Below are 17,257 nucleotides of genomic sequence, written 5' to 3'. Positions count from 1 at the left end.
AGGAGATTATTGGTTGTCTTTCTTCATGTCATCATAATAAGAGTTTAAGCTTTAAAAGAAAGAAAGAAAAATCTGTATTCATTTGGGAAGGTTTCTAAAACTAAAAAGATCTTTTTCTTGATTTTTATTATTATTGGAAGGGATATAGGTTCAGTTGTTTCAAACAAATCCTTCTCTTTATTTCTTATATCTTTTTTATGTACGATTTTATTTGTAAAAGTAACTAAGAATTATGTATAAAATAACCTTGTTGAGTTCTGTTAATTTGTTGTAGGTTCTGTCTCTGATTGAATATATAATCGAAGAAGGTATATCAATCAATGCAGCAGAAGGCAAAACTCAAGCTGTTTCTGTAATGGAAAGTAGATTTCCTTTGTTACTGCAATGCTTTGGAGAGGACATGGATATAGCTGCAAGTTCAGTGAGACATCTTATCTCCATCATAGTTCCTAAATCTGGGTACGTATAATTGCTATTAATATATTAAATAACTCAATTTAGCTGATAAAGGTGCAGCAAAGTCCAAAAATAAGTGGGTCTCCTTTCCTTATTGATCTGAAATGTCAGTCAATCTAAACAAAGTTGCGATAAAACATGGGTTCTGGGTTAACTGAAAATCCCCAAGGCATTCTTCAGACTACAAAAATTATTTTGAGCTCCCTCATGGCTATGGTGGTTAGCGTACGCGCCTTCATTGCGGGAAACCGGGTTCGATTCCCGGCTGTTACTTATATAATTAAAATCTCGCTGTAAGTTGTAGATTTAAGTCTCATATAGCTTCGGTGCTGGAAAGGAGTTCTAAACTCCAAACCAAACAACCAAGCAAACCCAAATTATTTTGTTGACAGCCCTGTATTTCCAAAGATCTAGTAGCTTATTTGTCATTACGATAGTTCTTACATTGGATCTCTAAGAGGAATATAGAGCATAGCATAAAAGAACATAAAGAGATATACAAAGAATTAAGATTCTGTGAATTCTAGCGTATCTAAGTACCTAGGTGTATCCAAACACAACTTCAAGAATATCAAAATTATTAGTGAAATGCCAAGTAGGAAGAAATGTGTCTGAATTAATATTAGAACCAAATATCCAACGTTAAATTTTGAAGAGTGCAACTTTAAAAATGAATTGGAATAAAGTTATGAACAGTTTCATTCAAAACCGCCGTCTCAGCAATTTCAAGTGGAATAGGTAATTCAATTTTGCAGTTACCGGCTTGTCTGTAGGTGAAATTTAGCACCTGAAGTAAAGTGTAGTATTTCAAATTATAAAGAGTTCCGTGTTATATTGGTTTAAAAGTACTTATACATATAACTATCATCTTCAAGCTTTAAGTTGTGTGTAGGTGATCGTCAGTAGTTAAAACAGTGACTGTTCTCTATGTTTTCTTGGAAAAGGTTAAAGATGAATAACGTAATAATCGTTAGAAACGAACGTTCTTCAATTAGTTTCTGCCAGATGATAGCAACTTGATTACTGAAATAATAGGAACTGCTGAAAATTTCATAGCCCAACCCAGGAGTCGACGTGGAATGATGAAATTTTACAGTTATTCTACATACTCTCCTCGAAGTTCAATACACTTCCTTGCACGGTGCTCCAGCTTTTACAAACCAATTTTAAAAAATCTAAAGACTGTTCCATAACACTAATCATCTCCTTATCAATTACAGAATGACGTCCTTTCAAGTGTTTAATTTTCGGGAGTAAGGAGGATGATCCAAACATTGAAACCTTAGATTATGCAATATCAGTTGTGTTTGTAGTGCTCTGTGGACAGGAGCATTGTCTTGAAGGAACAGAATAATAATAATAATAATAATAATAATAATAAAATTATATTATTATTATTATTATTATTATTATTATTATTATTATTATTATTATTATTATTATTATTATTATTATTATTATTATTATTATTATTATTATTATTATTATTTCAATATTCCGCGGCGTTGCACTTTCAGTTTTGTGAGTAATACACATGAATACTCTGCATTAAATATCTGACCTTTGGACAGGTAGTCTATGAGTACAGTCTCATCCTTATCCCGGAAGAATGTTGCAAACATTTTCCCAGCCAACTTCTGTCTCTTGAACTTCTTGGGCGAGGGGGACCTGAGTGCCGCCACTTCATTAACTGTTGTTTCGTTTCAGAATTATAGTGGTACAACCATGTTTCGCCTGTTGTTTAATATTAGTGACAGAAACTGGTCGGCATTGTTGTCAGAATGGGAGATGACTTCCCTTCATGCCCTCACTCTTTCACGCTTTTGATCTGCTGATAAATTTTTGGGAACGCATTTTCCCAAGTGCTTGCGTATGCCCAAGTTATTATGAATTATGCTACCGACGCGTTCTCAAGAAATGCCCACAATTTCTGCCACACGTTTTGCTGAGATACTGCAATTTTCAGGTATAATTCGTGAATTTCATCCACGATTTTGGGGACAGTCACTGTTTTTGGTCTTCGTGCACGTGGAGCTTCATCACCTTAAACTGATCTTTACTATTGCGTATGACAGAGGGTAATCCCATAGTGTTTCATTGGTTTCTGTGACTATCCTTGATGGGGAAAAAAGTTTAATGATAGTTCTGATCTTGATGTTCGTAATATTCGTTGGTTGGGCACACATGATCACTTTGGACACTGAAAACACAATAAGAATTCCGTTATTAATATCAAAATTTGTATTTGTACACACGAAAATATGTTTTTTAAAACTACAATTTCATCGTTCTACCTGCACTCCTTCTGGCTTGGGCTGCGAATTTTTCAGCAGCACCTCGCATTAAGTTGCTAATGATTAGAATAGAAATCTCAGTGCAGATATGAAAAAGGCTAGTGGTCGTTAAATTTTTTTTTTTAAAAAGTCAGACATTATCTTATTTATTTTTTAGAAACTGAAATAGAAATTAAATTTATATATGTGCTAAATTTATATATGTGCTATATAAGATAAAGGTGGTTGTGTTAAATGCCAACTGGAATGACTTCCAGAATGAGAAATAAGAATCGAAACTGGAGAGCACAGGAAAACTGACTATGTTTAGCTTACCGTTATAGTGTGATTTTATTGAACTCGTGACCCTGCAATTCAAAAGTGAATGCTGAGTCACCAATTCCGATGTTTTTGTGGTATAATTTTGAATTCACGTTATGAACAGCTTCTGATATTTGTGTAAAATGAATAAGTATTAAATTATTTTTCAGCATGAAATCAGATCTGGCACGTCAGTTCTTACTGCAGTTGTATTTGCGATTGCCGGGCATCATCTCAGGACTAATGGACATAGAGTTAGACGAATTTTTTACTGGATCTGTGCTTTCAGGTAAACACAAAGCAAAAATAATATATTTTTCAAAATAATGGTAAGGTCAGTGTCGTTGATGGGGTAACTTATAACTAAAGTCGTGAATGAAAGATTTTTTTAAAAATATAAATTTAATATACCTAGGTACTTTATAGCCATGTGAGAATGGAAAGGTAAATTAATAATACGAGAAAATTCCGAATGCTAAACTGACGGTAAATCAAAATCCGGTCTAGCAGTGAGATAATTGGTGTGTTCTTTCAACATTGTTACGTAGCCACATGATATTAAGAGCCAAACGAAATAATTTTGAAGATAGCGAATTTCGTTCGTTATTTAGAAATTTGCGTATCAACTAGAAGATCAAGAGGCTAGTAATTCTATATTAAACTTACTGTACGAAAATGTTATTTATGTACTGTATACAGGGTGTATCAAAAAGGACTGCAACTTTGAAAACTCATAGTGATTTATTTATTTAACCTACAGACATGGTTTTGGAGTCATTCTGTAGCAATATATATATATTTAATATACCTAAAGAGGTACAATTTGGCTTCCATTGGTGATGCGACACACATCCACTAACTCTTACTAAATCCATCTTACTAACTCTACGTCTTCAGACCTGAAAATTTATTGTGTCTTACCGAGCATCCAGTTTCAATAAAACATTTATGCCAGTGATAAATAGTAGGCCTATTGGGAGGATCTTTGCCATACTTTGTATCAAAATTATGTTGCACATTTGTTGCAGACTTGGATTCTTCAAACCAAAACACACAGCTAGCACGCTCGGGGCCAATAAATGCAGCCATCTTTGCTGCAACTGCCGCTAGCACTTGCGATGGCTTGTTTCTGAACTAGCGTACTACGTGAGTCAAATCTTGATGTATTTTGCTACAAAATGACACCAAAATCATGTCTGTAAGGTAAATGAATAAATCAATACGAGTTTTCAAAGTTGTAAAGTCCTTTTTGATATACCCTGTATATGGTATTTTCTAAATAATTCAATAATTACATTACATAATACTAGGGCCTCCATTGCGAGATTATGGAAGAAATATAATAATTCTTTTTTAGTTTCTATTAAGAAAGAACGCCTTTATCCATTAAAAACTTTTTTTTTTCCTTTTTCAAAATTGATATGATGTGGCCAATTTTCTGCTTGTTTACTGTCCAGATATTTGTTACATAATTAATTTTAGATTGAACGCAAGGAATATATATTGAATCCAAAAAGCCTTTTCTAACCCTACTATGTGTTTCGAATTCTTCCATCTTGCATTTCTTGTTATATTTTTATTACATATCCTCTGATCATCTGGCGAAGAAACGAGGATTGATAGAAGAACTAACTTCGATAATATACGTACTAAAAGAAAAGTCATTTACAGTACTAATATTTTATTGAATTTTCTAAAACATTTAAACTATCACTCATTAACGTTTTGTTGTTTCAACCCATATTTCATTTTTTTTATTTATATAAATGACTGTTTAATATGTTAAAGGAAAATCAATGTAAATAATTTGTTGTAGAATAGAAGATAATTTAAGAATCATTTTGTGCCTATATTCGTATTATCGAAGTAAGTAGTTTCAGTATCACTTCTCACCTTTTCGCCAGAAGAATAATATAGGGCATGTAATCGAAATGTAGCAAGTAGTTCAGGAATTTTGAACATAGAGTAAGAAAAACTTTTATATTAAGTAACTAATTAAATATTATCATCTTCAGATTGGAACAGCAGTATACTGGATGGCATGTCACACACACTGCTAACAGCACTTACATCTACGCCTGCAACAAAAGAGTGGTCACGTAGATCTCAAGAATTTGAACTAGCAGCTCGAAAAATGGCTTCTGTTCATCCGCTGCTAGTACTACGGTAAGATTTTACTTGATGCACCAAGAAAAAATAAATAATAATAATGTGACAGAAAAGTATTCGTAGTTGGTGAATTTTCATGTGAGAAATTTTGTTTAGAGTGGGCTTGCTCATTTTCTTTTTCCTGTAAAGTTCAAACTGTAGTTCAGTTTCTATATGCACTAATCAAAAGTTAGTAGTTTTAATTTTTAGTTCTTTTTGTTTGTTTGTTTGGTAATGAATATAATAAAATTGACTTTGTTGGTGGTGGATATAAACTGTTTATGCTACATAAATGTACCAATGAGATATATTTGTTATTCGTTCCAGACAATTGCCTATGTTGGCAGCTTCTCTTCGTGGACGTGTGCATTTGGAAACGTCCGTTTTCCGGAACAGAAATCATTGGAATCTCTTTGTCCAGATTTTAGGAATATTAGAACTTTTGCAACCACATATTTTTGCTAAAGAATACGGAGCTGCTTTAGAAGACACACTGGACTCATACTTCGCCTTGTTTAGGGTAAATTGTAACCTAATGCTAACAATTTGAGAAAGTTGCATGAGTTCATTGCATTAATTTGGATGATCTTAGTGTAACTCTCTATGTGTTGCATGTTGTACTTACGTCTTTTATCTTCCGAAACCAAGTACCTGTAATGAAACTGGCTTTATTGTGCCTGTAGATTTATCCTCTGAGAATTTTCAAGAATCTTTCTATTCCACCTTCAATAGAGAGAAACATATATGAATCTTAATATATTAGGACAAGAAAACCTAAATTAAATCTGGCTAAGGATTGAGATAGTCATCGTCAACAATTTTACTCGAAGTTAAGTAAAGTTTATTACACCTTCATATTCTGAGAAAGAAATGCTCAAAGGAGCAACTGGACTTAAGAAAATGTAAAGTACGACACGTACTGCGTTTATGTTCTTTAATTGCTTACTAGTCAGTGAATGCTCATCGTTGTTCGCTTTTCAGTTGTATAATTTTGTGTGTTCCAGGTGTTGAGAAATTAATTGTATGAGTCCTTTCTAGACAAAAAAGTACTCGTGTTTTCATATGACGGAGCTATATCTCGAATTTAATCCTGATTATTAGGAATGAGTGTTTTGTTGTGCTATTTTTTTCTTCATGCATTATGACTACGAAGAAAGGGAAGAGAAAGGTTCTTGAAAGTTTCCACAGGATAAATATACAGACATAATAAAGTAAGTTTTACTATAAGGGTAATAAACTAATAACAGTATACAGTCAGAAACAATATTAAGTATGCAAGGGCGCCCATGTTGTGGTTTCCAATGGGGGCAAATATAAGCGAGGTTTCAAATATAGTTTCAAATTTTGCTCTAACTAATGTAAAAATTCTATTGGGCTTTCGATATTCCCAATTACAATTTCCTCTTGGGGGGGGGGGGGGGCGAGCGCCCCACCTTGCCACCCCTAATGGGTGCCCTTGGGTTGGAGGTATAAGAAATGATAGCTCCAAACTATACTAAATATTGTTTCTGACTGTACCAGACATACTCCTTATTACATTTAAATTATTATTATTATTATTATTATTATTATTATTATTATTATTATTATTATTATTATTATTATTATTATTATTATTATTATTATTACTACTACTACTACTAGTAGTAGTAGTAGTAGTAGTAGTAGTAGTAGTAATAGTAGTAGTAGTAGTAGTAGAAGAAGAAGAAGAAGAAGAGTAAATTTGTATTTTGATATCCTTGTACAAGTCCTGTTACCACAATAGTAGGTTTATTTGTAAGATATAATTAGATCTGCACCATACTTTGCTTTTTAAAAATAGAAACAAGTGATACAGATTGAGTCCAAATCAATAACAGTAATTACAGAAGTAAATGACCCCTTCCAGACCGCCACGTTCTGTGTGTGCCCAGTCCTCACATGATACACACTGAACCCATTCTTCTCCCCTGGTGTCTTCTGAAAAGTCTCTCGCAAAATTCAGAATGCATCATTACCCTCTGGTACACTGGACACTAAAACTTAACTTCATCTGATGATGAATCATTGTCTACTTGTTCATACCTAGCGTCTTCCTTGACCTGGGCATAGATTGGAACTCAGCCCTACTTGCATTTCCTTTTGAGTCTTCTAGTCTACTTGGGTTCCGTTTTGTTTCTCTCTGTACCTTCTTTTCCATCGTGCATAATAGATCTTTTTTATACGATGACGAGGTTATTACTGCCACTTGAGTAGCTTTACGGCCTCTGGTTGACATCTTCCTTCGCTTCCCAGGAACTAGAGATATGTAAATGTAAGGGTATGTCGGTTTATAGAACACCCTACTCCTACATATGTGTACATGTTTCACCACCAAATACTATCAGTTTGCACAATAACCACGGCGGTGATTTGCAAACTTGATAACTTAAAGAATGAAAGTATCTAATGAGTAAATCACCTACCTCTAAATAATTCTCGTTTTCTGATGGTGAAGAATTACCAACAGAAATTTTAGTACAATGAAAAACAAAACAATGCCCCTTACACACTAACCCACCCTCACAACTGGTTTAACTGTACTTGCTCCGCCTAATGGTGAGAGTAGAAACTACTGATAATGTCTCCGCCAGAGTGCAGCGTGTTCCAGCCCAGAAACGGCGGTATGTCGGTTTACGGACCTATGTCGCTTTTGGTGCTTTTTAACTATTATTATTATTAGTATTATTATTGTTATTATTATTTATATTTTCTTCAATTAGTCAGTAATAGAAGTAAGTATAGATCTCGTTTTAAGGAATTTGAAGTGTTTTATGTATACTTAGTTTTGTAATTAATGATTTAAATTTCAAATCGTGTTTGCAATTAACATTACTTACGAAATATAATCATACTCGCAGGAGTTTCCATGAGGAAAACGGTCAGAATATCAATAAACTATGAAACACATGTTTAATTATTTTAATACAAAAGTTTAAATATCAAATTTCATGCCTCTAAACTTAAAGGATTCCGATCTAAATATGGAACTTATCAAATTGTTGCAACCCACATTCTCCCCGTTTTCTCGTTAGCTGTTTTCTTCCGTTTTAGATCAAATAAGCAACTAAATAAATTAAAAGTAAAAAAAAAAGTTACGTTTATGCCTGTAACTTTCGAGATGTGGACATCTTATTATAATAATTGCAACTCATGTTCCCCTCCGTCCTGTCTACGTTGAATGTCCACAAATCCTTCCTTAGTGGTACTTTACGTCACAAATAATATGAACTGTCCAAATGCCTAAGCACTTTGGTCTAGGCGTTAATTAACCATGACTTACTACATGTATAAAGATGTAAAAGAAAGTTCGTCACTTTTTTTTACAAAGATAATGTACGTTGATACAGTGAAACCTAACTTTGTTAGCCATATGCAAAACTAGAGGATTATCCAAGCGAAATTCGATAAACAAATGAATGAACGTATTCAATAACTGTTTTAAGTCGTCCTCATTTATACTTGTGAGAGAGAAAAAAATCAGAAATTGATTTATCCAAATCCAGTACTTGAATGGACCCTGTATTGCTGCTGAATAAATATATTTTATAGAAATTCAAATGAAATATACCTTTCTACTAATCCAAATCGTTTTACAAAAGCAAAATAAAAGAAATAAGAAAAACCTGTAGGAAAGCAAATAAACTTAAATTGGTACAGAGTAAATTGAAATTTTTCAATAAATTAATTACAGATCTTACAACAGATGGCGCGATATTAATTTTCTATAACCATAGCAACCGATTGGAAAGCAAGATTTTTAATTCAAATAGTTTTCTTTTTTTCATATTTCAATGATTTTAAAATAAGAATACGTACAGTACAGCTAGAGCATTCTAAGTGGACATTATTCATATGAATCATAAATCAAGCAAATGCATTAACTGCATTTTTTGATAGCTTCCACGAACAAATTTATGCAATATAAACGTATAGGTATACCAGCTGATTATATAATTAAATATTCCTTACTTCAATTACGTTGTAATGTTAACTTAAATTACTAATTCTCATACAATACATATTTTACGTAACCATCATATTTGTCATTACGTTATTTAATCACAGAATAAAAATTAACTAATTACTCTTTCTAGCGTCAGAAAATAAATCTACACATATAGCCTAATAGGCTAGCATACATGTAAAGTAAATACTCTTCTTATCAAAAATAAAAGGAAATTGTTAAAAGTTAATTATTAAAAGTGAAAAATTAGTTAAAAGACAACTGCATCAACATTTCCATAGGTAATGATGTCTCTTAACCTTTTCTCTGTTTCAATTTTGAGATAATTCAGACTATGAAATGTGGTTCAAAATATATCGTAATGTACATTTTCTTCTTTTTATATAAACTGTAAATTTGGAACTACCAAAACCCTTTTGTTTCTCATTGAATAAATTAGGTTATATCATTACTGGACATGGTGTTTTATAATTATTTAATACTGATTCTAACGCAAAAAGTGATTGATGGGCCGGTACTCGAACCTGGGACCTCCGGCATGTTGTGCCGATGCGTTAACCACACTACGCCACGCAATCCGCTTCCCAGAACAGCCACTCACTCTCGAGGTCGGTGCTCTCATCTCGGGCCACGTGGATTGTACCACAGACCCCTGCTGTGATTGATATATACGGAATTACAACCGTCATAGAGTGTTCGGTATATCGACACAGGATTGTCCAATCACAGGAGGGGTCTGATTGGACAACAAATGTCTGTTGGTCTCGAAATCAACAAAGTCGAATATCCGAAATCTATTTAATTACCAAATGCAAACTTCCCTGACATTTCAGTTCACTATATAGAAAACATGTCCAGCCACATGTTTAACTTGTAAAAGAGGTGCTGTTTTTTTCTAATTATGCTTAAATGTACTGTTCAGAACTGGTAATAAACTTCTTAAACTGAATGAAAGCAATGTTTTAGCTTTAGTGACTGTTTACGATTAAAGTATCCACAATTTTCTAAAGATCAAAAGCTTACGCAACTTGGGGATTCAATCTTCATCTTCAGTATGAAATCTCGACCTCAGAAACTCCGCTAGAGAAAGTTACAATCATAGCAACATGGATACGCTAACATTTAACATACATACGTAATTTTGTATGAAAGCAAGGTCTCACAAGATTTAAAGAATAGTTCAGATTCTTAATTTCAATCATCGGAATTTCAAACTCCTTTTAAACCAAAATTAATATTAGTTTTATAAGAATAGACTTCTTAACATAAGGAAAATACATAAAAAATATAAAAAGAAAATCATTGTCGTGAAACATAAATATTGAGGTTGGCCACAATATAAAATAGAGGTAATACCACATAGGTGTATATGCATGTTTCCAAAGGTATATGACTAAATTAAGCAGGTAATCAAATTAACAGGTTTTCCTGAATCACATTTTTTTATGTTCTTGATTTCCTTCCAGAATCATGGACAGGGGAAGGATATGTTTTATTTATTAAACAGATGCGTATCATTGCTTGAGAGTTTTATTTCCCATGACGCGCAGAGGGCTTTAAAATATCTGCAGAAGCACGGGACACTTTTGAAGTAAGTATTATGCACTAAACGAGTAACAAAGAATTTTATCAATATACAGGTTGAGTCAAAAGTTTTTGAAACCCTTTTATTTTAAAATCTAAGAGGAAAGTGTAAAATTAGTTAATGCAAGGGGTAAGGGGTCAATTTTTAGGACACATGATAATCTGAATAGAAGTTCGAAATTACAAATGGGAAGATGGCATGTCGCATATCAAGTAACACTAGCGTGAGCTGAGAACCTAAAGATGTAATTGTTTCTTTCATATTGTCTATAGTTTGCACGTTATATACATTGACAGTTTGAAAATAACCTATCAATGGCACGCTACAGCACATATATTATGTAGTGACCATCTCGTCTAATGCACAACTGTAGTCACCGTATCCATTCCCACTGCACATGCAGAAGGATGTCTGGTGAAATATGGTCACACAGATGCTAAATACGTTCCTGTAGGTGCCTTATATCGCAGGGTTTCTTAGGTACACTCCACAACAAAAACCCTGCAACATGAGCATGTAAGTTGATTGTGAAACAACGAAGCCTCTTGCTCCAAAATAAGTGTCCAGCTGAGGGCGCCGAAATTTCTCCTGGGTGATTCGTGCCACTTAGCGTTATGTTGATTCCCTGCGCTGTTAGGCGTAGTTTCACAATAAACTTACATGCTCGTTGCAAGTTTTTTGCTGCGGACTGTACACCATCTGCTTTACATGGCCTTACAGATAGACATCAAGGTGTATGAGGTCAAGTGATCTGGGTATCCATTCAGCGGGACCACGGCGACGAATCCAGTTCCCTGGGAGTTGGAGCCATTGACGCATACTAACCCCGTAGTAGAAGGGAACGTCATCGTGTTGGAAATAAGAGAGAAGTTAGCCATTTGGGTTCAGAAGATAAGAAAACGCATGTTCTTGCACTAACGTCAAGTACTGTTGCGCCATTAAGGTAGTGTCGATGAAAAACTGACCAATTATATCGTGTTCTATATGCCACACCGCACCATTACCTTTGCAGAATTACTTTCCTTTCTCGGATCAACCCAATTCAGATTACTGACACGGAAGTACCGATACTTATTCCATTTCACTTTCCCATTCAAACAGAAATAGGCTTCGTCACTGAAAATTATCCACGTTTTAAACGAAATATCCACTTAGTTAGAGTTCATAGCTCACGTACATAACTCTACCCTCGACCTAAGTCATCTTTATTTAATGTTGCGTATAGAGCTTATAAGAATGTCGACAATATGTGCAATATTTGGACAATGGAAGACAGGCAAATACCACTTTCCAGTGAGAGACGACGAATACTACGTTTGGGACTCTTCACAAACAAGATTTTGCCGTCTCCTTACCAGTGGCAGTGTTTGGTCCCCTACTACATGCCCTATCTTCCACAATGCTAGTGTCTCGAAATTTGCCGATTACGTAGACGATCGTGCTGTGCGATACTGGATGTCTGTTATTGCGCTGTCTGTTGTAGTCCATTGCAGTGTGTCTGAAACTGTGTTCCCCGGATATTAGGATGATTTCTGTCTTTTGTTCCGTTGTAAGGCATCTTAGATCAGAGCAACAATAAGAAAATATGTTACTAACAATAAGACTTTTCAAACTTAAAATGTTCATAACCTTCAAATCATTCAAGATATGAGAGAAACAGTTATACTTTTGGATTCCTGAACTAAAGCCAGTGTGACTTCAGATGCAACATGCTTCCCTTCGCGTTTGAAATTTCGAACTTTCATTCAAAATGGTGGCAATGGTCACTATATATCCTACAAGTGTGGTCCCCTTCTACCATCTCTCATGAACATACATGTAGAGCTCCTCCGTGGCTAAACGGTTATCGTACGCGCCTTTGACGTGGGAGACCCGGGTTCGATTCCCAGAGGAGCTCATGTGGTTCGGATTCCACGTTAATCAGTAGGTCCACGTCTCATATAGCCTGGCTGCTGAACGGGACGTTAAACTCAAAAATCAACTCATCAACTTTCATGAACATATTTGATAGTATTTTCTCAGGTTTCAAAATAAATGTGTGTCCAAAGACTTTTGACTCATCCTGTATTTTCATTCATTAGAGATTTATTATGACATAGTATGTTTATTTTTGTACCAGTTTAATACAACAGTTATTTGACTTTTCAAGTACTGGTATCGAATCAAGATATCTAAATACAATGGATTCTCAAAATTTTGAGTCTCAGTAACTCGATGTTCTGTATAATCTAAATTACCCTAAAAGTTCCTAGTGCTAACAAACAGAAATTCTATTCCCAGCACGTTCTTGAATTCAGTTACGTTGTTGTATATATGTTGAGAAGATGAATTAATGTAACATGGTTTTGACGAGAAGTGGATTGGAAAAAAATATGGATAGATAGAATAGAAGAAGAAAAATTTTTGTCGTCACTGTTTATGGGAATATTTTAGAAATGAAGTTTCTTTTGTATGCTGTCTTTAAATTTATATATCTGAGTATTGTACATGTATTTGACAGATTTAGTGTGGTCTATATTTAAAGATAATTTGGATAAATTGGTATTGTTTTTTGTAGTAATTAATTTCAAGAACATAGGTCTATCCCAATTTCACAAAGGATAATTATGTACGTAGCACTGTAGTGTGAACATTCTTGACTCTTTCTGACCTTTCCGGTCGAGTTCTGGTTGTTTCCCTTTTCTTCTCCCTTTCGGGAAAGTGTAAATCTCCTCAATCTTCACACAAACTGATTTACTTTTTAACAAAGTATAATTTATATCTGCTGTCTTTACAACCTGTATTAGAATCAGTTAAAATAAATGCTTGGTCTCCATGAAAACTCTTGGCATTGGAAGTAGGCTACCCAATATGGCGGCCATAGTGTCCAAACCCGACGCGGGATTTTTTGGGGCTTCCTCTGAGTTGCTGAATGGAATATCATGATCATTTTAGAAAAGGTTTCAGCTATTTTGTGAATGTCCGGGGTTAAACCTAATTTGCACTGTACTAATTTGTATTACTTAATTGACGCTTCTGGGTTTCGGTTATCTTGCAGTGAACTACAGATGATGCATCCTTCTCTAGTCAGTCTTCGAACACTATTATCTGGAATTTCTTTGCCAAAGCAAGATGGCTCCTCCGAAGAAGGTGGGGTTCTGGTAGCAGCTATTACACCAAGTAATAGTGATCAAAATATCACTGCTTGGACTCAGAGTCAGATTGCTCCTATTCTTGCGCAGCTGGAGAAGTCACATGGCGATGGTAAGTACATCTATGTATTATTACATTTGTAAATAAGAACACTTAATTTATCTAAGTGAAAGAAACCGTTTTTGTAGTCAGGTTTCCCACTAAACCCAACTAGGGCGCACGTTGGGCGAAAACTTCGTCAGCAACACGAAAAAGATTGCAAATTTTGAATAATAATAATAATAATAATAATAATAATAATAATAATAATAATAATAATAATAATAATAATAATAATAATAATAATAATAAAATAAACGATTAAAGTCTGTCCTAGTAATCATTCCTTTAATGAGTGTACTAGTTTCGATCATTGATGATTGAAGTTCAGTACAATTTTAACGTACTTGCAGTGGACAGTTGTGTAGAAGTGAGCGCATAACGCTGTTGTGGTGGTGTGTTGTAGTCCTTTGCATGTGCTCCTCACAACATCCTATCCCCATACCAAAATTCATTAAAATTTATACAAATAATTGAACAAAAGTATTAATATAATAAACTTTTTTTTAATATAATAAACTTTTTTTTCAATCTTCTGTTGTGTTAAAATTTTGTACATCAAGATGAGGGGCAGCAAACACCTTTTGGTCTAGGGGTGGCAAAACATTAAATTTGGCTCAGCGTCTTTGTCGTTCACTGTAGCGTTATTTGTCTTAAAACTACTAGACGTTTTGAGCAATCCAAATCATCTCCATATGGAAGATTCTCACCCAGTTTTTCTTTATTTCTTTTTCTCTTCTGTTGAGGAAAGGCAACCGAAAAGCAATTGGTCTCACAAGAGTATACAGTCTTTTTTAAAAAGAAAATCCATCTACTATCTTTAAGAGGGTATACAATCGAAAGTGCAGTAAGAAATTAAGAAAACCATTAAGTTTGGGAGATTTCCAGTAAGATTCAAAATGTTTTCTGCTTGTTAAGGTTAATCATCAAACCTCCAATTGTGCCCCATTCATGTCTAACAACTGTTGCAGTCTTTTTCAGAAATCGAGATTTGCGTGCTGAAAGTGCTGGTCCGGGATATTCAAAATTACGTTTATCCTTTTTATCTTGTTATTCAAGTTGCCCAGATTAGTTGGTTCCTCTTCGTACACTTCGTCTTTACATGTTCTTACACTCAGTAATCACAAGATTTAAGTGTGGTGATTTGCAAGACAAGTGTGGGTCACCCGAAATTGCTTCTTAAGAAACTGCCAAATCTCAAAAGCATAATGTGGTGGCCTCATCTTCTTGCACGTGGACTTCATTGATGATGCCTACCTCTTAAGCTCTAGCACAAGAAATTTCTCCAGCATCTTCTGATCTTTCTCGAAGAAAACTGGAACACCCACCTCATACTGACTTCCAGACTGTCCTGCGTTTGCACCTCGAACTAATATAAATTTTCAACACCTCAGAGTCTGCAGTCGTACCTGTTCACATTTTTCAAAACATAAAACGTCGCCTCATCTGAAAACAAAATCCGAGACAGAAGATTATTAACAGCTTGTAAAGGATGATCATTGATTCTATTCTCATATCACTGTCTTCCTCTATCAGATCGTGCTCAAATTTAAACTTGTAGGGCCGGGCGTTCACAATCTTGCTTACGATCTGTGTAACGCTGACTTCCACTGTGTGGCAACTCGATCATACTTCCTGTAGCCTTGAACTTTTCATACCATCTCTTGATACTTGTCTCTGCTGGAATAGTTACCTATAACTTATATGGTATTTTCTCCGCACTGAAACGCAGAATTTTAACTCGACAGCACATACTATGCCTTTTCCTGTGTTGATGCCATTTTGAATCACTGCAAACGTTATTGATTAGTGTGGTCAGGACGAAACTTTAAACTTTCCTCCCCTCACCCATAAACATAACAGTTACAACGTTATTGAAGTCTAGTTTCCTGTAGGACTTCATGTACTCCATGTTTATTAATGTATCGTGTCGGATAAAGTGGATAGTATTTACGTTATTTAGTGTTTGATGTAGAATTTGAAAATATATATATATATAAACTATATTGGCATTATTTAGCGCATTCAAGAATTAACAGAATTGAAATAAACAGTATGCACATCTAGATATGTTTTTACAATCATAATCAATCAAGAACTTCTTGAAGAACATAAGTTACATAGATATTCTATTTGTAATCCATATGCATTTTTGATTAGAATCAAAGTTGGCAGCAAGAGTGTGAACACAGACTGCTGTAACTTGGAGTAAATAATGTCCTAGTTCAATTAGTTATTTTCTTAACTTTTTGCTTTCAGATGTTTTGGCCACATTGCAAGATATTGAGCATATGTCATCTCGAGTACCTTCCGTTTTGGATGTTTTCTTCGATGCAATTGCCGAATTGTTGCTTAGTCCGAGTAGTTCGGTGCGTTCTCAAGCCCATATGTTATTTGCTAGGCATTTACGACAAAACCCTTCAGCTGCAAGCGCTGGGCTAGCGGCTTTCTTGCGTTGCCTGGACAGTGGCCAATCTGATGTTTTAAACTCTGCCCTCGAAAAACTTCCGGAAATCGTGCTCTGCACACAAGGTAAGATATACATTTATAAAATAATTCTTGCAAACTTTGGATATCAAAGGCCTTCTAACCATACTCAATGAACTTTTCGTAGAATATTTGTATTATAAGAATGAGTACATTTAAATTTTAGGAATGTTAAATTCAAAGTTACAACCATAGAAGGTTATAAGCAAGATCTACAAGGATGGATTTGTTTGACTTTCATATTTTACACTTTTCCTTTTTTTAGGTAAAACTTAAGATACCGTAATACAGTACAAAGTTTACTTAAATTTTGGAATTGATGAATAGTGCCTCATTCCTTTTAGATACTAATTATGATAAATATTTTCTGTCGAACAAGATACACTAACTTACGCGAATATTTTCCTAATTTAATTACAAATTAACTTGTTCTAACCTGTCGTATGTGCTAGGATGGATTTAACGAATCGTTTTCTTTTCTGATTTCATAGTCGATATTTACATAAAAGGAAAGGCAAGGTTTTATTAAGACACCTTCAATTTCAGTATTAAGATGAAATATGAAACACACGATCTTGGTATCAAAATGTCTTCAGGATTAGTAATACAGTAGAACCCCTTTAATCCGTCACCTTTGAGACTGGGGGTATGGTCGGAACACAAAAAAGGTCGGAGTATCAGAAAATACAGAAAAATGCGGATTTACAGTAAAATAAACAATCTCTGAACTCAAAAATGACTGTATTGTTTTCTACAGTGAAAACAAGCGAA

The 17,257-nt window shown here is 34.4% G+C and overlaps 1 protein-coding gene across 3 annotated transcripts in view; it reads left to right on the top strand.

Annotated features, from left to right (window-relative positions):
* Window positions 1–17,257, top strand: part of IntS1 (integrator complex subunit 1) — a 105,108-nt gene that overhangs the window by 84,503 nt on the left and 3,348 nt on the right. For all 3 annotated transcript variants that reach the window (XM_081742886.1, XM_081742887.1, XM_081742888.1), the window contains 7 exons: window positions 275–459; window positions 3,221–3,339; window positions 5,066–5,216; window positions 5,526–5,718; window positions 10,650–10,774; window positions 13,806–14,011; window positions 16,259–16,531. In XM_081742886.1, coding sequence (XP_081599012.1) covers window positions 275–459; window positions 3,221–3,339; window positions 5,066–5,216; window positions 5,526–5,718; window positions 10,650–10,774; window positions 13,806–14,011; window positions 16,259–16,531 — 1,252 coding nt within the window. The remainder of the gene's footprint in view (window positions 1–274; window positions 460–3,220; window positions 3,340–5,065; window positions 5,217–5,525; window positions 5,719–10,649; window positions 10,775–13,805; window positions 14,012–16,258; window positions 16,532–17,257) is intronic.

This window comes from Thermobia domestica, chromosome 16 (assembly GCF_964235325.1).
Source record: "Thermobia domestica chromosome 16, izTheDome1.hap1.1, whole genome shotgun sequence".
Classification (NCBI taxonomy): domain Eukaryota; kingdom Metazoa; phylum Arthropoda; class Insecta; order Zygentoma; family Lepismatidae; genus Thermobia; species Thermobia domestica.
Note: the sequence above shows the minus strand (reverse complement) of the source record. Positions and strands in the feature narration are given on the sequence as shown.